This window comes from Embiotoca jacksoni, unplaced genomic scaffold (assembly GCF_022577435.1).
Source record: "Embiotoca jacksoni isolate LCO1_2020_lvr unplaced genomic scaffold, fEmbJac1.0.p SCAF_11, whole genome shotgun sequence".
NCBI lineage: Eukaryota > Metazoa > Chordata > Actinopteri > Embiotocidae > Embiotoca > Embiotoca jacksoni.
The window spans coordinates 3,635,163-3,656,624 of NW_027185241.1; the positions used below are offsets into that span (position 1 = coordinate 3,635,163).

The 21,462-nt window shown below is 40.0% G+C and overlaps 4 protein-coding genes across 7 annotated transcripts; 1 reads left to right on the plus strand and 3 right to left on the minus strand.

Annotated features, from left to right (window-relative positions):
- Positions 1-1,415: 1,415 nt before the first annotated feature.
- apoc1 (apolipoprotein C-I) lies at positions 1,416-2,636 on the minus strand. Its single transcript, XM_069142334.1, has 4 exons — positions 2,549-2,636; positions 2,008-2,077; positions 1,767-1,902; positions 1,416-1,675 (listed from the first exon to the last, which is right to left on the minus strand). Exons 2-4 carry the CDS (start codon positions 2,060-2,062, stop codon positions 1,615-1,617), a joined length of 252 nt encoding a protein of 83 aa, XP_068998435.1. The 5' UTR covers positions 2,063-2,077; positions 2,549-2,636; the 3' UTR covers positions 1,416-1,614.
- Positions 2,637-7,640: 5,004 nt separating this feature from the next.
- apoeb (apolipoprotein Eb) lies at positions 7,641-9,985 on the minus strand. Its single transcript, XM_069142341.1, has 5 exons — positions 9,946-9,985; positions 9,597-9,658; positions 9,353-9,506; positions 8,891-9,178; positions 7,641-8,800 (listed from the first exon to the last, which is right to left on the minus strand). The coding sequence occupies exons 2-5, from the start codon at positions 9,637-9,639 to the stop codon at positions 8,455-8,457; spliced, it is 831 nt and encodes a 276-aa protein (XP_068998442.1). The 5' UTR covers positions 9,640-9,658; positions 9,946-9,985; the 3' UTR covers positions 7,641-8,454.
- A 180-nt stretch (positions 9,986-10,165) lies between these two features.
- Positions 10,166-20,648, plus strand: LOC138193993 (apolipoprotein A-IV-like). Of its 4 annotated transcripts, none has more exons than XM_069142337.1 (5): positions 10,166-10,239; positions 11,439-12,916; positions 18,848-18,899; positions 19,011-19,161; positions 19,275-20,648. In XM_069142337.1, exons 2-5 carry the CDS (start codon positions 12,776-12,778, stop codon positions 19,849-19,851), a joined length of 921 nt encoding a protein of 306 aa, XP_068998438.1. In that variant the 5' UTR covers positions 10,166-10,239; positions 11,439-12,775; the 3' UTR covers positions 19,852-20,648. The 4 variants fall into 4 exon arrangements, with proteins under 4 accessions (XP_068998438.1, XP_068998439.1, XP_068998437.1 ...); XM_069142338.1 differs by lacking the exon at positions 10,166-10,239 and adding an exon at positions 11,208-11,335; XM_069142336.1 differs by lacking the exon at positions 10,166-10,239 and having other exon boundaries at positions 11,208-12,916.
- Positions 15,434-16,973, minus strand: LOC138193992 (apolipoprotein A-I-like). The gene is made up of 4 exons (XM_069142335.1): positions 16,889-16,973; positions 16,756-16,807; positions 16,404-16,554; positions 15,434-16,246 (listed from the first exon to the last, which is right to left on the minus strand). Exons 2-4 carry the CDS (start codon positions 16,793-16,795, stop codon positions 15,670-15,672), a joined length of 768 nt encoding a protein of 255 aa, XP_068998436.1. The 5' UTR covers positions 16,796-16,807; positions 16,889-16,973; the 3' UTR covers positions 15,434-15,669.
- Positions 20,649-21,462: the final 814 nt, after the last annotated feature.

Below are 21,462 nucleotides of genomic sequence, written 5' to 3' on the forward strand. Positions count from 1 at the left end.
CCCCTCTCAAAAACATAATATTATTAATTTGATGGTCTTTTTGGAGTCAGTTTAGATGCTTCAGACAGCAGGGTTTTTTTTTTTTTTCTCAAAATCCAACAACTGAAGCACAAACCTTTCTAAGAATGTAAAGTGGCTCTTCAACTTCTCTAGCTGAAAAAACATCCCAAATGACTGACCAAGAAATAGTAATTCATATCTTAAAGTGAAAGTGATTTTATATTAATTTCAGTGCAGATAGATGGTGCGATGTGATAATTATTCGTGACCTCTGTGCACCAGCTGCTAACTTCTGTCACTCTGTTCTCTTCTCAGGAACAGATTTCAATGAACTGGGACAACTGGTGGATTATTAACTCATCATAAACAGTGACTTTATCCCAGGGGTTGTGAAATGCCAGGAAAAGCAGCCATGTTGGCACTTGCCCTTTTGTACCAGTTATTGACACAAATAAACTATTATCTATTTGATGTTGCTTACTAGTCTTTGATAAACTGTGGTCAGATTTAGTGCCCACTCTTTTGATATTAACTGTGGTATGAATTAATTATTTGTTCGAAAGACTTTCCACATCTGTTTACATTATGTTTTTTTGGGTTTTTTTGTATAAAAGTAAATGTAATACTGCATGACCCTGCTGTCAAATGTGGCTTCAAATAAATTATTACATGAGGGTGCAAAGATTTTGTTGTTAATAAAAGTGATTGGCGTCAAACTGATTATATACAAGTCATGATTTGGCTTTTAGTGCCATGAGCCACATTTACATGCAGCCAGGATAAATATAACACTAAAATATGGAGATACGTTTGAATTATGCACGGCTGAGTTGAGCTGAGACTTGTTTTAGTTTGTCTAATAAAACTCCAACATGTTTTATTTGGACCTAAGCAGACTTTATTTTTAATCTGGTCATTCTCTGGTAATGATCTGGCCTTTGCTATTCATTAATGCAGACAAAAAAATGTGTCTAGAATAAGAAAATGCAATGCAAAATATTTCTGAAATCCTAAATCATAATGCATCTTCTGCCTGAATGATTTAATCTAATAAGAAATTCATCAAATGTGTCCATGGACTGACACTATCTGACATCCTTTCATGAACTTTGAACAATGTGTGTGTGTGTGTGTGTGTGTGTGTGTGTGTGTGTGTGTGTGTGTGTGTGTGTGTGTGTGTGTTGAAACTAAACAGAATCAAGATTTTAGAAATCTGTTATCAATTTAGTTAATTGCAATGCTTAGTGTAACATGGAGGCATAGACCAGAGCTGTTCTTTTATTTGTATCAAACATATTTAACAGACTCTTCCAAATGCTTTAGTTCAGTGCAGAAGTTTTTTCTTTTTGTTACTTTTTTGTTGTTTTCCTTGCATGGAGAAATACCGATGCTGACAAAGAATTTATACAGAAAAGTATTGTCAATGTCTTTATTGCACATTTTTCACCAAAAAAGGTACCTCAAAGAACTCTTTACAGAGAAGCAATGTAACTGTTTAGTCATGTGACCTATTAGTCTTCCAACATGATTGTCAGCGTGGAGAAGTCACAGCGGTCAGGGGGTTGTGGGTGGTGGGCAGGTTGCAGGATGGAGACAGGATCTGTGTCCATTTTTCTACTGAGCGCCTTCTGTTAACTTGCTCTTCACCTTCTCAAACTGCTCCGTAAACCAGTTCCTGAGGAAAATAATGATGTGTTAAAACAGAGTCGACGTGTGCGTAAATATCTGTGAGAATGTCCTCGGTTCTTTCCCGTGTGCTCGCTTACCTGGAGCTTACAGCAAATTCGCTGTTATGCAAGTCTTGGAAGGTAGTCTTAGCCTTCTCTGCCAGGGTCTGGCCCATTTCACTGAACTGTTCGCCAAACCTTTGGAACTTCTGCTCCACGCTTTCGTCCTGAGCGTCTGCAAATGAGAGCGAGAGACAAAAAAAAAAAAAGACGATTTACACAGTATGAAAGAAGAAAAAGTCGTAGCTGGGGCATTTTAAAGGCGATATTTTAACATTACCTGTGTATGCGACAAGAGCCAGCATCAGCACGGCAACTGCGAGGTAAAGTCTCATCTTGGCTGTAAATCACTGAGGAGGAAGGACAGAGACGCATTTTTGTCTGCTTGTTCCCTTTGATGCGCACAAATTCGCTTTCATGGCACAAAGATCGAAAGAAAACTAGCAGTAAAAGTTTATTTTCTTTAAAAGTAGCGCCCCCATACGTCCGCACCACAGCGAATGGACAGCTCCCTTTACGTTCATTGATCTTTCGAAACTATAAAGATAATAATATTTTTGCAACGATTAAAATCTTCTCTCATATTTTTTTTTTTTTACCTAGTTTACTACTTTTAACACACATGTTGTCAGGATAACAAAAATGATTAAATAAGTCATCTCAGGTTCCAGCTAAATTTTAAATATATAAATAGTCTCCTATATTTGATATTTTGATCCTCTTTATTGTTAAGCTGTAGTTCCTTCGCCTTTACTCTGTTGTTGATAAAATGACTAAACATCTTTTCTTAGTTTTAAGTTTGATAAAAATTTAAAACTTACCTGGGTTTTTTTTTTTCAGAGGAGAAAAAAAAAATCGAGTGCCTTTGAGCGCTTATGTGTGTCCCTCTTTATAAGCCTGCTTGGTTCTTGCAGGGTGACGCAGAAACAGCAAGTTTGAGTCAACATGTACACGTGGCGACCTTGAGGTGTCACTGCCCCCTTTATTGATCAGCACAATGACTTATGTTAAAAGATGCTGATCATGAAAACAAGACTAATGAAACAAAGCCTCTTCACAAATAAATGACTTACCTAATTCCATTATTCCGTAAGACTGTGTGATATGCAGCACAGTGATGAGGAGAATCTAGATAATAGTCATGTGAATGAAAAGAAACAGACTGTGAAGAAAAATAGTGTAAAATAAAAATCAGATTTCTGACAAGTTAGTATTGATTTTAAGGGATGTGTTTTTCTCAGAGAACAGAGTTTAGTCCTCAGCAACAGTGGTGCCAATAGATAAGGTGAGATGTGAAGTAGAAGAACATAGTACACAAGACTGATAGAATGAAGAGACTTGTGCTGTTTGGAAGCTTCTTTGGATTTGAAGTGTTGGCCAAGAATTGACTGTTGTGTCAGACAGCTTTACATTTATTGATATTGGGTTATCAAGGTTTTTATGTTAGACAACAGGACTTCATTACTGAGACTGAGTCTGCTACAGGATCGGATTTGACCCCTAACATTTTGTATGTGATGCACATTCTTATCATCAGGCAGATTGTCTGTAAAATCACTTTTTGTTCCATTGACATTTAATATAGGGCTTACCTCATACATTTGCAATGTTCCATGTAGTATTAAGATACTTTTATTGGAATTAATGTCATTTATCATTTACACACAATAAGCAGTTCATGACAAGATAAATCCTGCATTAAAATTTTTTATTTAATAATTTAAAAAAAAAAACGATTGCAAAAAATATTAATAGAAATGATCAGCCTGGCTGATCATAAACGATAAAATGATCAAAAACAAAGGTGGTCATTATACACAGAACGGCTACTGTTCATGTTAATATATATTTCAATCATTATTATTGATGCATTAACAAGTGGGACTCTGCTTTATGCAATTTTACTGCAATAATAATACATTATCATGGTAACATTTTGCATATTGCAAAAGGTAATCATAACTATGGAGAAATGTCAAATAAATGATGAGTTATAGATGTAATATTTTCCTCTGATACAGTAGAGGTTTCCTGCCACTCCTGTTCCATTTTACATTATGTAATAATTCTTTTGGCAGACTTGGCTGATTAAATAATATGCCTGATATGCTTTAACCTGCATTTTGTTAAGGTTGCCTTGTTTTGTTTCAACAGTAGAGGTCAATGACAGCTTTTGCTCTCAAGGAGACTGCTTTTTAAAAAAAAAAAAAAAAATTAAATGTCCTCCTCTTTTCACTTGTATACCTCCTGGCAGGTCTACCTGTTAGTGCCATCCGACCTCTGCAGCTCGTCCAGAATGCCGCAGCTCGACTGGTCTTTAACCTCCCGAAATTCACTCCCACTACTCCGCTCCTCCTCTTCCTCCTCCTCCTCCGCTCCCTTCACTGGTTACCAGTAGCCGCCTGCATCCGTTTCAAGACATTGGTACTTGCGTACCGTGCTGCGAACAGATCGGGTCCAGTCTACATCCAGGACATGGTCCAACCTTACATCCCAGCCCGTTCCCTCCGCTCTGCTTCTACCAATCAGCTTGTCGCTCCCTCGCTGTGAGCTAAACACTCTACAAAATCACGACTGTTTTCTGTCCCGGCTCCTAAATGGTGGAATGAGCTCCCCACCGACATCAGGACAGCGGAAACTGTACATCTTCCGCCGCAAACTAAAAACACACCTCTTCAGACTTTACCTTGAACAGTAGAACTTTAGTAGCGCTTAAAAATGACACTTACTGATAGAACTTTGTAGTTTGACTTTCTTGAATAAATTGTATTTCCTTGATTCCTGTTGTTCTGGGTTTTGTACCCTCATGGTTGAAATGCACTTATTGTAAGTCGCTTTGGATAAAAGCGTCAGCTAAATGAAATGTAATGTAATGTAATGTATTTTTCCACGTGCTGCTTCATTTAGAATTCAGTTGCCACATTTGACATCTGTCTTATGCAGATCTTCCCTTTCTCAAAGGGGAAGTAAGTGAGACAAAACCCCCGTGTGGTTGTCTTTGTCAGTTAACATGCGACAGAAAAAACAACAACAACAACAACAACAACAACAACAACAGCAATACACTTGGGTAACCACTCATTACAACTGTGACCTAGGTTGTAGCCAGAAAGTATGCATCTGACAATTTAAAGACTTCATCACCACTTAACGTATCTGTTTTCACACCAAGCGGTCTGCTGCAAAAGGCCAAATGTCCATTTGATGCTGATGACTTGGCCTGAGGTGCTATTGCTATGATGAATAGCCTACAATTGAGTTCGATGAGTCTATGCACGCCTCAGCACTCGCACACTTGCGCCGAAAGGCCAAAAAAAAAAAAAATAAATAATCTCCATCTCTTTTGTGATGAAGTAAGCCACTGTGTTTATGTATGAGCTCGAGCTTGCATGCATATAAACTCCTCTTGAATAATTGTAGGAGGCATAGGGCGTGAAAGTGCACGTCTTGTGTGCTCCCAATTTGCAATAACAAGCTCACACAAAAAAAAAAAAAAAGCTGTTTTTGTGTTTGGCCAAAGCCCCTGCGGTGACCGCCGTTGTGTGCCAGCTCTGAGGAGGATGTAAAAGGATGAAGAAAGGAGTGGGGGGTTGTAAAAGGAGGTCAAATCTCTGCAGGGGTGTTGTTGGAGGGGTTACCAGCAGTCATGGGCTAGCTAGCACCTGCTAATTTGCTGGGATTTTTTTTTTTTTTTTAATTTTTTGTTGTTGTTGCTGGGCAGTGCTCAGAGTGCAGACACCCCATGGGAGCAGATGGCGCAGAAGTGCTGAACTAGCAGGATGCTTGAGGGTTTCCTGTTTTTTACCATCCGTGACTGATCCTTCAACATAATTGACAGTGTACTGTAGGAGTTTCACTTGCCAGTTTCAAAATAAACACTGGTTCCTGAAAGAAGTGATTTCATCAGGGAGAGACACCGTGTCACAGTTAGTCATTCTTTCATTTTACATGCAATGCCCTTTAACACAGATAGAAACAGTAAACATGTTGTGTCCTAACCCACTGAGGTTGTTATGTAGGAAAAAGAAACAGATTAAAGTCATGAGTGATTGCAAATCTTTCAAATACATAACACCAAACACTAAACTACACATTACTCTCTAAAAAAAATGTTCCGATTATTTTGGGAGCATTTCCCCTTTCTGACAGTGTACAGTAGAGCGTTAGACAGGAAGTATAGGGACAGGGAGAGGGGTAACACATTTCTACAGTTAGATTCAGTCCTAGTTCATACAATTAATGAGACATTACTAAAATCACATTTTATCTTAACACCTTAAGTGATTCTTAAAAAGCATCCCAGCTCTGCAATTAAAATCAACTTCAGACAAAGTGTGTTCTCTTCCTAAAGCACAGTTTGTGTTTCTTTATATTTATATAATATAGTTTACTTAATCTTCCAATAAAGACAACACAGCTGCATCTCTGTGGCGTCTGGATTCAAGTGGAGGGGTCAGAGAATGGAAGATGAATCGGGGGCAAATGGTGTCCTCTGCTGGCCTCTGCTCTGAAGTTCAAAGGGAAAACCCTGCTGTGTAATAAGCATAACTTTTAAAGGGTTTTTTTGTGTGTGTGATTGAAAGAGAGATCTGAGTTTGTGACATTCCTGACCAGCTTTCCCCTTAGGCAGGTCCAGATGTGCTGCATGGGGGGAGAAAAAAAAAAAAAAAAAAAAAAAAAAAAATATATCCCAATTTCACTCATAACATTTGCATTTAGCAACTCTGAAAAGACTGGTTGTGCAAATTGCCTCTTTAGAGACAGATATGTTTTATAATGCTGACTTTCCAGAAAAAATTAAAAGTTAAAAGTTGTTGTTTCGGCATTTGCTTCCACAGGTGACCGTGTCGAGAGAACATTAAATAATTGGCACAGAGGGGTGTGATATGTAGTAAATAGTCTCTTGCCAGAAATAAATGTGCTTGCAAGCATGTACTTTATGTGCAAATGTCCACCGTCTACAATCAGAAGCATGTGTATGATTCTCATTGGCACGTCTGTTGAAATGCGTTTATACAAATGCAGACTTGTAATATGATCCTCGCCGTGATAAAGGTAGAAATAGTAGAGTGTCGCCGTAAAGATAACTCGATCTGTGGCACAGACTGTTCCCAAATACCTCCTGGGATCAAGAGAAAGGAATCTGGAAGCAGATCTTAACAAGTCTGGACAGGAAGAATAGTGGGCTGATGGATGTGGGGGGTGGCTGTATGAGGAGAGTGAGCTGCAGAGGACTGGGGTAGAGTACAAGTTGAGGGAGGGGGAAAAAAGGCAATTTTTTTGTTGTTGTTGTTTTAAACTGAACCTTTTTATGTTTATTTAGACCTTTTTACCCTCAGGGTTTCAGTGGGGAAGGTGGGTGGCAGTCTGGAGTTGGAGCCTATCCCTGCAGATGTTGGGCAAGAGGCGCGGTGCACCAGGGAGAGGTCTCGTCAGTCACAAAGTGGACAAGTCAAGACAGATAAACCTTCATGCTTATTGGTTTTCACCTACGGGCAATTTAGAGTCGCCATCAGGTAACTTAATCAACATGTATTGTAGCAGTAAACTGGAATACCCGGAGGAAACCCAGATGGCAGACATGGAAAAGCTTCACAGAAAGACCCCTACTGGCAACACTACGGTACCACTGCTTTATAAATTCCATTATATAATCACACCTTGCAGTTTATGCAACCTCTGACATACGTAAGAACATGACTGTAAAGATGCAAAGTTTGATAATCTCAGTACACTGACTGCCACTTTCTTACAGATTATATTTGCATTATAGTGTTGTAGCATCATGATGTGCAAAAGCAGATCACTGACAACTTTGTGAAATCTCCACTTAAAAGCGTAACTGAACCTCCCCTTAAATAATAGATTACTCGTTAATGTTTGATCAGACAAACAAACAGTGGAAAGGGAGCATCTTTTCTAGGTTCTTTATTCACTCAGCACTGTTCAGCACACTGCAGTCACAGGCAGCACATTTACAGAGAGCAGCATGGTGGGCTTAAAACATGTGAAACACAAGAGACACTTGTTAAGATCAGACAGGCAGTGTTACACTTTAGTCACTGATTGTCATGTTTGCATCAAGTCGTTTTTACATTCCACTTCTCTGTGAAGCACAACACAGAATAACAGACAATACAGAAGGGCACTTTAGTGGTTCAGTATCACCTCTAGAAGAGACTAGCACAGTGGCTGTTTGTCACCCCATCTTTTGATCATCGTCATTCAGTGCATTTATTGAAATGAAAAGACACTTGTGTTTGGTTCACGTAAGGCAGATAGGAGGCTGGAATCCGTACCTGATGCTTTAACTCAGCAGTTATATTTACAACCAAACAAAATGTAGAAAACGTAATACAAACGGTTTGGGGAAAGACTGCTAGAACAGTTAATTCCAAGTAGAAAAGCAAAGCATATTACAAATAATTGTCTCCTGTTTGTGTAATGAAGGCTGATAATGACAGTGGTGCTTGTGTTCAGTGAACAAGGGGGTTTAATAAGAGCACTAGAAAGGGTGAGGACTGTTCTGTAAAAGCACCTCATACTCCCTCGTCCTTGTCTAACCTCCTTATACTGAACACTAGAGCACATAATGTAGAGATCATCAGTAACTCAACTCCTCCCTTTCCTCTCTTTACCAGGGTATAAAGAAATCAGTGGTCTACACAATTCTCCATCTACTACCACCAACCATCTCCAACCCTTAAAAAAAACCCTCAGTCTTTCTTTAGGCAGTGGCGGTCTCCTTGACCTTGTCCATGATGGTCTCGAACTGCTCGCGGATCTTGGTGGCGTAGGGGGAGAATATTTCTGTCAGCTCTTCAATCTTGCCCTCCAGGGAGGTGCGCAGCTCCTGGGCAGTGGCCTCCAGCTGAGTCTTGATGCCCTCAGCCTGGGTATCCAGCTGCTGGCTCAGTCCCTCACTCTGGCTCTTCAGCATGGAGGAGATGTCACTCAGCTTCTTGGTGGCGGTGTCGCTGGCCTGCTGGACGAAGGGCTCAACGTGTCCTCTCATGTTGTCCATGTTCTGGGAGGTGCGGGACTGGACCTCACTCACGTAGGTGGCTACAGTGCTTGAAGTGAATGAGGGGACAGTAAACTTTACATTTCACATTACTAAAAACAAGAGAGAGTTTAACTCTGAAAATGTCCACCCATCTTACTTGCGGATCTCCTCGGTGTCCTTGGTCAGGCGCTTCTTCAGCTTGTGGGTGTAGCTGTTGATGCGGTTGCGGACATCATCGGTGTTCTGGTCCATCATGGTCTTGAGCTCTCCCAGATACTCAGTGCTGCGCTCCTTGGCATCCACCATGTCCTTCTGCAGTTTGTTGGCCAGAAGCGTCAGGTCCTGAGACAGCAGGCCAGTGGAGGACTCGGTGTAGGGGGCCAACTTGGTCTGGATGTCATCTCTGTAGGTTGCCAGCTCTGCCATGCTGTCAGTGATCAGAGTGCTGGAAGCAGATTAACAAAATGGTCAGACATGAGAGCACTTGGGAGAGTAAGCACAGCACAAGGATGCAAAGATAGAAAGATGTAGCATGGATGTGGAAGTCAAACACTGGAACTTAGGAAAATATTAAGTGGAGAAGGAGTAGACACGGGAATGATGTACTAAGTTCACTTACTCTAGCTCCCTGCTGAGCTGAGAGGCCTTCAGGTTCTCCACAACTCCATCAGCTTTTTTGTTCAGGTCAAAGATGTGCTGCCAGAAACGATCGACGCTGTCCTCCCAGGGGCTTGGGGTGACTTCAGTCTGGCGCACCACACGGGCATTGCAGCCTGTAATGGACACATGTGGAAAGCAGGGATAATTAACACATATCCTATAAAGCAAGATGCATGCAAATATTAAAGCAGCAGTGAACTTACCAGTGATGACTGCCAGAGCAAGGATCAGAGCTACAGCCTTCATGATTGTTGGACAGATACACCTGTGAAATACATCAGAAAAACTCAAGAAAATGGACAGTATAATGCAAACAGACGTTGCAGAACTTCACAAGAAAGCGAAGTTGCACGTTTTCACATTGGCTTACTTTTAGAAACTTCGCACATTTTTTTTTACTCAGAAACACATAGGCCTTTGTGAGCATAATTCTAGTAACAGACAATAACAGGACGTACAAACAAATTCAAAACATTTACTAAAGTACGACTTCTCATCTCTAAGAGCTGGATGTAAAAGAGAAGACGGCACTGTGCCTTGTGTTTCACTCACCTGAGGTTGAGCTTCCTCCGTGCTTCCAAGACGCTGACTGACGGGTTTTATAGTCCCAGGAGGCTGCTGCCGCTGCGCTTGTCAGCTGGGAGGAAGGGTGGGGTGGAGAGGGAGAGAGGAGGAGGGGGGGGGGGGGGGGTGTAGCGTGCGTACGCGTTCACGTGGTGATGATGATGATGATGTGGCTGCAGAGAAAACCTGTTTCCATCTACACCAGGCGAAGGGGCGACCAACACCTCGTCCGAAGTTCTGAGGGGCTGATTGAGCAACCTGCTTGTCACGAGAACAAACGTGGTAAACGCTTCACGTCCAGTGGCGTAATAAATATGTCACTTTCATATAGTTCGCACAGTTGACAAGCTTTCAAAAACGGTGCGTTATTCGTGTGTCGTTGTGTTTCCCTTTCCAGGAGAGTAATTCAATTAGCCTACATGTTATTATTTTTACTGGGCTACATTTAGCAACATAATTCAGACCTTTGAAGTAAAACGACAGAACTTAATTAGCTCGACGTTAAAGTTAGTTTTTTTTTTTTTTTTTCCCACAGTAGTTATGAACAGCAGACTATCTGTTATCCATACATAGTAGATGTACAAAGCAGGAAAAACAAAACAACATTTGATATTGTGTTAATATCTTTGTTACAGAATTAGAAAATTATTACGTTGTATATTGCAGTTTCATGTTGTAACTAAAGAAAACAATGCCGCATATTTGCTAGATATATGTCTTTCTTTTTAAAACCTTCTCTACAAAGTAACTAAAGAGATAGAGCGAAGGTAGTTTAAGTTATTTCTCTCTTGTAGTAAGTAAATAAAGTACCTCTATCTTTAAAGTGCACTTAAACACAGTAATTGAGTGGATACCTACATTCCTTTTACTTTTTATATTCTTCAGATGGCTGAATAATTTATCAGATTATGAGCATGCAACATAATATATAGTATTACATTATGAAAGTAATTAAAATTTTAAATCTGCATTGCTTTTGTTTTTGAGCATATATGTTTTCTCCTTTCGCTGGTAATATCATTATTTTCACTGAAGTAACAGAATCACATTTATTGCTAAATTGTGTCAAACTGACTACAACTCTGCAGGTTTTTTCTCTGCTCAATCACCATTTGGTTTCATTTTAGTACTAATTCTTTTAGCACCAGGATGCAAAATAGCCTTTCACATATACATTTGAGTCTAAATACTCTACCAGCATTGGCCTGTACTGTGCTTTCTGGGCGGTATAGTTTCATAAAGGAAATATATATTATAAATATCCAGAAACTGCCTGAAGTAAAAAAAAAAAAAAAAAAAAAAGTGTCAGCGCTACAAGATGAACATGTTCAGGCTTGGGGACACTCAGGAAGCCCACTGCACAAAAGAAGGATTACAGGTAATAAAATGCAGAGACCAATGTGGGGGCACTGAACAAAAGAAATAAATTAAACAGGAACCACTGGGAAAAAAACTGAAATACCATCTGTGTTATGTTGTAGGTTTTCGCAGACGACAGCCATTCCCAAGAAATTTCCAGGATGTTGAAAGTGGCATAAGTAAAGGGAAGTTTGATGTAAAAGGAAAGTATTTATCCCAGTTTTTCAAGCAACAAATATTTGTTGAATGGCAGAACATAACTGTGATGAGTCGTTCAGACGGGACTGCTGTTTTAGTGTTGGGATTAAGATTTTATAAATATACAGAAGTAATCTCACTGTGAAGCTATATACTGACTTAATTTAGTAATGTTTTTTGCAGGTGAATTTCAAAAGATAATGTCAGTCTTAAAGGGACAAAAGATTGTTGTTGCATTGGATTGAAATCAAAATCTTGTCAGATGACAAATTCCATTGTTAAAAATAACATATCCAGCGTTAGCAAGAACACTTTCCTTCTCTTAGGCGCCTATAGAAATTAGGGAAAATATATATATATATTTTTTTTTTTTTTTAACTCATACTGTATATAATACGTTACCTGTTATGTTTTGTAATAGTTAGTCGTGAGATTAACAGGAAACCATCATATTTAGTCATAAAACACATCTTATAAATCAGAGCCTTAGTAAATCCTTTGGTTATAGTGTACCATCAGTTCGTGCTTTTGTTGGTATTATTATTCGTCTTTTGTGATTCAGTTCAACTCTGATTCCATCCCTGCCCAATGTGTGATGACTATTGCCCTTTAGGACTTGGCCTCTTTGTTGTCTACCCAATAGATTTCCCTGCTCTGTAATTTTCTCAGAAACCCAACTTTACACAGGAACAAAGTTTAAATGGGTTGGCTTTGTCAGGTAATTAGTGTGAGAACACGATAGCATTGCTGTGTGATAAACCCAGAGAGGTCAAGTATCTAGTTAGTTGTATCAGGAGACTGTAGCAAAGTGTCCAAACTGTCTTGTGTTTAATGAAAATGTTCTATGTTCTCTTTAAAAGATGAAAACAATAATATGAAACTGGAAATGAAAGAACGATTTCTAGTTCAAACATTACGTTTAGGTGTCACATTTATGTTAAAACAAAAGACCTTTGACCTTGGTATTACACAACATTAGTGTGTCATATGTAGTGCAGGAGGTGTGTAACACAGCAAGATACTGTATGTTCAGCTCGATAACAAGTACAATACAGGTCAAACATACAAACAAATCAAGTTCAGGAACTTAAATATGTTTATATTTCTACAGATTTTCTTTTGGCATTTTTTTTTTCAGTTTCAGGAACATGTTGAATCTGTTTTGTAAAACATTCTCCCACACAAGCAAAGATGTATTTCCAGCAAAGCCATCCCAAATGCAAATTCGATATTTTGTGTTTTTATTTTGCAGAGGAATTGGATGACCTTTGACCTACTACACACATGTAACAACAAGGTCAGAGGCCAGACTGCACAAACCCAAACACCCTGCCTTTTCTTTTCTGGAACACCAGAAGACAGACAGAGAACTGAAACAGGGAGAATCAAGAAGAACTATGAGGTAATACAGTAAAATACCTAACACAGCCATCCAAAACTGTCGCTGCTTCTCCTTTTGTTCCTCAACAACACACGGCAGTAGCAGTGTCTAATATTATTTGAGTGTGTGAGAGGGGACAATTAGATGGTTTGACCGAAAGTAACCCCGGCCTGAGGATGTTGTTCTCTGGAAGCTGGTTTTAAGAATTTGGTTTTTGGTTGGGATGATCTCACTCCACTGAACAGGCAGTCATCTTTTTAGATGAGTCAGTGAGGTCACTGCAGTTAACAGCTGTAGGTTAAGGGCTGTCAAACTGGGGCATCCAGTGGGCTAAAGGTTAAGGTGCTGCCGCTTAGTGTAAGTTCATGGTTTGGTTCTAGCTGGGGTAACTTTGTCACATGTCACCTCCCTCTTTCTCTCTGAGCCCTTCTTGCATGTCTTTCTCTAGGCTGTCAAATAAAGACAAAAATGGCCAAAAGAAACCCAGTTAAAAAGGATCATCTGGTTCTGAGTCAGACTGGAATCAGCTGATGTGCAGAAAAACTGAAATACATGGGAGGGCTGCTGAGTTTTTAGTTCCATATCTCTACAATGATCACAAGTGATGCGTGCAGCAGCTCGTACTTGTACAGCAAAAGTAACCTGAAGTCAAATCGCTGTCTGCACGATGCTCAGAGTGAGAGGATAAGCTAATGGTGTCCTTTTAAGGAATAAAGCATTGTGTTTATAAGTGCTTCAAACTGCAGAGCAACTTGGTTGGTTCGCAACTTGTTACCTCGTGTTCATACGGATCGTTCTTATTTGCCTTGTTTTTTCAGTCTTATTTTACTAAGTTAAATCAGCATAAACGACATCTGATAAATGGATTAGCATGTCCTTCTGGGAAACAGGCCTATTCACGTATACATTTCTCATGTCTGTACACAAAGCATGAAGCTCAATAGCCAGGGAATGGTTAGCTTTGCACAAAGACTGGAACACACAGGTATGAAAGTGCTATCAGGCTTTAACTCTGCAAGAAAGCCTTTACCAAAATGTCAAATTATTCCTGTCATGTCTTTCCTGCTAGTTCTAACATTGTATGAAAGTTGTCTGATTCATACAGGGATACTGAGTAAGAATGATCAGGACTATAACAGTATAATCAAAAGCATAAAAAAGGCTGCTTCAATTTTTACACGTTTTAATAAATCAAATACATAAAATTGAATGTGATAGAAATAGAATAAGAAAGATTTACCCATGGTTATTTTTTATTATTCACACATATTATTACAAGAACAGCTGAGTAAAGTGATCTGTGGTAAATGCATCTATATATGTTTTTTGTTATATCCCCCCTGCCCCATATTTGTCTTTATCTGTAGCTGTAAAATGCTTTAAAATAACTTGTTTTTGTAGTCCAACTGTTTTACACTTTTTTCATTGTCATACTTTTTTTTTTTTTTTTTACTTATTTCTACTATTACAAGGTTCTAACTCTCAACTATGTGTGTGTGTGTGTGTGTGTGTGTGTGTGTGTGTGTGTGTGTGTGTGTGTGTGTTAACAATTGTAGGTATTCAGTGTGAGAATTGTGACAGAGCAGAACAACAAAGGGAATTTAGTAAAAAACAAAAAAGAGGTGTACTCTCTAAACAGTGAGTCAAACTAAGATATTACAATATTACTTCCAAGACGATTCAGAACATAATTGAAAACTTTAACATCATTAGGCATAATAGAAATCCGGAGCTGTGCGTGAGCTCGGAGGGTTAACGGTGTTCAGAGCCCGTGACAGCTGGGGGCAGAACAGAGGAATGTTGTTTGCCACTGGGTAAGGCAGCGTGGGAGCGATCTGGCAGCAGGGATGGAGGCACAAAAGGGAAAACTAAAAAACAGGATATGTTCATGAACTTCCAGACTTGCAGAGACAAACCTGAACATGCCCTGTCCAATATGCACAACTTAATCTTACAGAGGTGTGGCAGGGGGGTTGGGGGCAAGCTTTTATAAACAAAGAAAACTGCTGTGATTTTTGTGTGGCGTTAATATGTTGCTGTTGTTTTTTACAACTGTCTATGTTGTCAATGTCTAAACACACAAATACACAGTATTGACAGTACAGTATCCTTTGTATGATATGGAACTAATTATTTTCAAGGATTCATGTTTCATCCTGTCAAAAAGGATTGTTAAAAAACAACTAATTGTTTTTAACAAACGCCCCATACATGGAGACGTTAAAAAACAACTAATTGTTTTTGACGTCTCCATGTATGGGGTGTTTGCTACGGTAATCGGACAGGACAAACAAAGCAAAGTTCTTTTAAAGCTGACTCAGGTGAGCCAAGCATTTCATTATGCAGGTGAGATAATGGACAGGAGAGATAGTGTGTCTAGTTTCCATTTCCACAATTAGGCAATGATGCTTATAATGGTTGTTTTTCATTTCTCTATTTATTTGTTTTTCATGTACAGTTTAAAGCTATACTTCTATTTGTCACTTGTCTGAGAACACCAACAATAATTTCACTCATGACTTCAATAACACAAGAGGCTGAAAAGCTTTGTTTTACTTTTAATGTATTTTCCATAATATAGGAAGAAAACACCGTGTGTGGTCGCAAACCAACACATATTTGTTATGTGCTTTTTTAACACTGTACATATGTCTAAAGACGTTCAGCTTTCAAAACCGGTGAATTTTTGTAATCATGAATACATTCCTGGGATCTGGGATCAGAGAGTTGTTTCTACAGATGAAGTTTTAGTTTCATGTGAGGTGGAGGTTGACTTAGTTGGCTTTTACAAAGGAGTCGTAGAGGGAGGTGAGACGAGCCTGGAGGTCCTGGGCGTAGGGGTCCATCTTTTCCCTCAGCTCATCGACGTAGGGGGCGGCTATTTCTTTCACCTGCTGGGCTCTCTGTGTGAGCTCCCCCTGGACCTGTTCGGCAACAGGGGCCATTCTCTCCTTGAAATCCTCCAGATGCTGGTCCACCTTCACCTTCACGTCATCAGTGTAGGGCCCCAGCTGAGCCTGCAGGTCCTTCATACTCTGCTCCAGGCTGACCTTCAGCTCCTCGGTCTTCTGCATCAGGGTGTTCCTCAGGGCCTCGGAGTCCAGGGATTCTGCGTAGGGGGCCAGCTCCTGTTTGAGCTGCTCCACTCTCTGCTGAATCTGGGCCTTCATGTCCTCAGTGTAGGGCTGCAGCTTCTCCCTGACTGTACCCAACTCTGCGGTCAAACGGTCTTTCAGCACATCAGCCTCGGTGGTGACTTTGGTGATCAGGTCCTGGGCTGCAGGGGGAATCTGCTCCTGCAGGGTGATTGCATACTTGCCGGCTATGTCAGCGCTTTCTGTCAGACGGGCACTAAATATAAAAAGTTGACAGAAAGGGAAGAGCAAGAAAATGAGATTTCAATATGAGTTTTTAGTTCATCCTACAGTTGTATGTGCCTATCAGTTAACTCTTGAGTTTGATACATTACTAGAATGTCACACATGGTCACGGGTTTTGTATGATCTACCTGACATCCTGTCCAAACTGAGTCTTCCTGATCATCTGGAGAGTGTCATCAGCTGTCTGGGTAGCTTTGGCAACATAGTCCCAGAAAGCATCAGTCACCACTTCCAGCTGTGGTTTGGGTGCATCAGCATAGAAAAGGTTGGCTTGGCAGCCTGTTTGGATGGAGACAGGAACAGTTTAAGAGGACTGCAGATAATTCAGCTATGCATAACTATTGTGAGATTTGCCATTTATACTGTGGATATTCACTCTTCAACAAAGCTTGCAGTTCTTCATCTTTAGTGAATCATTTGATAAATTCTTATGCTACAAAATGTACATTACAATATTGAAATTGTTGTCATGATACTCACCAGTGAAAACGGCAAGGACGAGCACAGCAAGGACCTTCATGGTTCTTAGATCCTATGATAAGAAAATACCAGTTAGTCGCCGCATGTTCACCTAAAAGCTTGGCAGAGAGTTCCTCTTACTTCTCCATCTTACCTGTGTTTGCAGGTGTGTCTGTAAGTCCACTTGACAGTGCTTGTGCTGAGCTGGTGAGGCTCTGCAGCTTATATAGTGAGCCAAACAGTAATGATCTCAAAGTCCAAGTGGTATTGCCTTGCTGTCACCTTGCCTCACTCGGTTATCCTCACTGTCAGCATGTAGAATGTACGCAGCGCACATGCACACGCCCATACTGTGACACAAATATACACACACACCCTGACTGCATGACCCCATTTATGCAGGTTTATATCACAGGGATCATCTGCTAGATGCCAATTTTTATTTAAACCCATGATTATTGCTGAATTGTTCTGTCGTCTCACATGAGTATGTGTGATTCTGTTAGAGTGGGGTACAATCCATAGGGTTAACCTCCAATGACCCTCACAGTCCTGTCTTTAATCACGTAGCTATTAGCCATAGATCACTTTTTGCCAAACCCGACAGAATCTCTATCTTCCATTTCTTTCATATCCAACTTCGATTAGTAGGCATTTTACTGTATCTCTTAGCTTGATATTTTGCCAGCTGACCTCATATTAGCTCATAGTTCGAGTTTCTGTGTCGTGCCACAGTTCAGCAGTCCGATGTGTCAGCGTGATCAAAGGTTAGCAGACACAGGCTCCGTCACCTTCTGAAGGACAAAGTAGCTGCTGTTTCACACTGGACATACGATAAGTCAATTCTCAGAAAACGCTTTTAAGTGAACTGAAACTGGCAGAATAGTTACATATCCACCTTGACGTCTCACTGCTGTGTTATCAATGGATTACAACAATTAAAAAAAACAAAAACATTTGGGATAATTTTGAGATTATTATGCCCAGATGTTTTATGCTCTATATTGTATCACTTCTACAAAATAATATCGGGATAAAGGCCAAATATCTATTCTGTGTTTATCCTGATCACCAAATTAGTGGTTTTTAGCTCTTGATTGAACTGAAAAGTTTTTCTGTGCATATACTGTTTAGTTTTTCAACAGTTCTGCAGGACAATAGTTTATGCACAATATCTGTAAAACTCTGCAGGACTCGTTCACGGATGAAAATTGTTCCTGAGGGACTTTTTCAGAATCTACTGTATGTATAAACAACAAAGAAGTTTTGGTGTGACATTTTTAGTCACTGTTTAATGTAAATATTTTATAGTTTTGTTCCCACTCTTGGTAATGCTTCAATTTCCTTATTGTGGAGATTTGAGCTAATTCAATATTGTGTGTGAGTTGAACATAATTAAATGTGTCTTCTGACAGCCTCTTATGTTTATCTTTGTTTTATTTTGTTAATAACTCAGCTCTACACAAGGCCCAAAATTTGAAATGCGTCAGGATAATACAGTGCTTTTTCAAAAGCCGGCTGATAATTATTGTACTTTTAAAGGATATTTGGAGTCCTGACACAAATCACTCCTGCCCTTTTCACAATAAAATTCAACAAATCATTTAAGTGTATTTTATTCACGTTGCTTGATCCTAATACAAAGTCCACTGGTGTACGCGTACCGAGGTTATCTGCAGTTATCTACAGACTGGAAGCGCTGGACAATGTGGAGAGTTAATTATATCTTAAATTCTTTCTAAAGAGAGGTCAAAGGAGAACTAATGCAAAACTTATGAGGGGTAAGATATGTTTTGTTATAATGACATTTCTAAAAGTCATCAGTCATGTAATAGAAGCCAGAACAAGCAGCAGAAACAGGAGACTGTTTTTTGTGACAACATGGCAGGGACTCCTGGACTTTGGGCTCTGGGCTACAACAGTCATATGACCAGTATATATACACGGAAGCACCAGTCCGACACACTCACAAACACACTAAACCCTGAGAAGATACACAACCCCAAAGCAGGTGGGAATTTTGCTTTCAAAGAAAAATTTAAGAGGCAAATTTAAACGTTATTTACTTTATTAATGAAACGTGAAAGTTAACCAGACCATAATTGTTTTTCAGAAAATCACAGTCATGAAGGTGTTTGTGGTGCTCGCTGTTGCAGTGCTCTCTGGTAAGTGGCAAGCTTTTTATTTGAAGTCATAGCTGACGAGTAATCAAAATAATTGATTGGGAGACTGGAAATCTACACAGCTCTCACACCCTTCTTGTCTCCATCTAACAGGCTGCCATGCCAACCTCTTTTATGCTGATGCACCCAAGCCACAGCTGGAAGTGCTAACTGATGCTTTCTGGGACTACATTGCCAAGGCCACACAGACAGCTGACAACACCCTCCACATGATCAGGAAATCACCGATTGGACAGGAAGTCAAGTATGTTGTGTGACACACTGTACCATAATAAATGGGTCTATCAGGGACACGTGATATTAATGGTATGGTCTAACTCAAACCTGTGATGGTCTGACATTCACTTTGTCTTCTAGTGCTCGTCTGACAGAAAGCGCTGACATAGCCAGCAAGTATGCAGTCACCCTGCAGGAACAGCTTCCCCCTGCAGCCCAGGACCTGATGATCAAGATCAGCACAGAGGCCGACGTGTTGAAAAATGTGCTGACCCAGGAGCTGAGCACTGTCAGGGAGAAGCTGGAGCCCTACACTGAGGACCTGAAGGCCCAGATTCAGCAGAGAGTGGAGCAGCTCAAACAGGAGCTGGCCCCCTACGCAGACTCCCTGGACTCCGAGGCCCTGAGGACCACTCTGATGCAGAAGAGTGAGGAGCTGAAGGTCAGCCTGGAGCAGAGTGTGAAGGACCTGCAGGCTCAGCTGGGGCCCTACACTGATGACATGAAGATGAAGGTGGACCAGCATCTGCAGGACTTCCAGAGAAGCGTGGCCCCCATGACCGAGAAGGTCCAGGTGGAGTTTAGTCAGAGAGCCAATAACGTGAGGCAGATGGTGGCCCCCTACGCTGAGGACCTGAGGGAGAAGCTGGACCCCTACGCTCAAGACCTCCATGCCCAGCTCATGTCCCTCTACCAGTCTTTTGTCAATGGCAATTAAGTCAACCATCACATCTGTCACATTATCTACAAAGATCCTGGCCTTGTTGGTCTTCCTCTGTGTGAAGCGTGAAATGTAATAATTTAAATATTTGACTTGTACTGTAAACCAATTTAAACTGTATGTATACCCACAACATATTATTTATTGCTAAGTGCAAAAATTGCACTTTCAAACATGTATATACTTAGTTTTTATTGCGTATTGTGAAGTTAGAAACCGTGAGCATTTTTGTGATTTCTGTAAATTATCTAAAATAATTAGAATAATCTGAGAACGCTAAACTCGATCTATCTTTTTTTATCACTCTTTTTAAGAACATGTAAGTCTGTGAGAAATGTGATCACAGAAAAAATAAATCTTCTCTCAACAAGTGTTCCTCACGACAACATCTGTTTAGAACATATTGTATATTTCCAAGCCATTCCAAAGAAAATAATTTCCCCTTGGGGATTAATGAAGTAACTATCTATCTATCATCTATCTATCATTCTGGAAGCACACAGCACTGGTCACAAGCCGGTTACTAATGGCACATGAGCTGTTTTTTTCCCCAGGAAGCAGATAGTATTTTAACTTCATCTCCCGTGTCTTAACATGTCCTGGCTCCTGTCGTGGTTTCGTCTCCTAGTTTTTCTCGGGGCAGACTGTTGTTATTACTCTTGTGCTTGTCAATGCTTGCCATGAAACTTCATCTTTCACACTAAAATCAAAATATTGCTGTAAAAAAACATGGTCGACCAACATGGTGTGAGAGAAGTCCAGATGAGCTAATCCCATTAGATTTCACATTATAAACCGGTTTCAATAAAAATAAGATATATTTTGGTTTTTATTTAAAACATATTTGTTTTTATGTTGTTTTGAACACCACAGAATTCTCTCACAAAAGTTGTGCAACCTCCTATTGTTCAAAGTATACAACACATAGCCTTATCCTTATCCTTACCCAACTGACATTGCCAGCATCCAACGTGTAAGGTTAGAGTCCATTGGTAATGCGTTGGTAACTGTCATGTATACGCACAACACACACACAACACTATTTGTTCCCTGGTTACTTCCAAATAGCAACAGCAAAAACTGCATTTGCAAACAATGTACACCATACAATTTATCTCATTATAAACTTGAGACTTGTGGGTTTTACCAGAAGAGTTGTATTTGGACAAAGAACTATTACTTTGCTCAACTAATGTTTTTGACTGATTCCTTACTAAACAAAAGGCCAAATGAACTATTTTATTGTCATGACCTAGAAACTACTTATAAGATTAGAGGTTTGAGCTTTTTTCTTCATTGTAACTGACTCGAATTCAGTCTATCCAAAATGTAGTCATTTCAAAGTGCTACATTTGGTGACACAAACAACACAAACTCCTGCAAAAGCTTTGTGAGGCTTTGCAAATGCTAATCTGAACTCATACTTTCATGCTCCAGCCTGTCGACCTGATTAGCACTTGTGTGGGCACCGAGGAGCCCTATCCCTTTTGCTTTATCAGTTAAAAAGGTCAAAAGACTTTGTTAAAACTTTGATCTCAATAGTTGAAGGCAAGAATGATGTCTGCCGGAGTCAAACTCTGCGACCATTGGGGGGAGGACACAAACAAG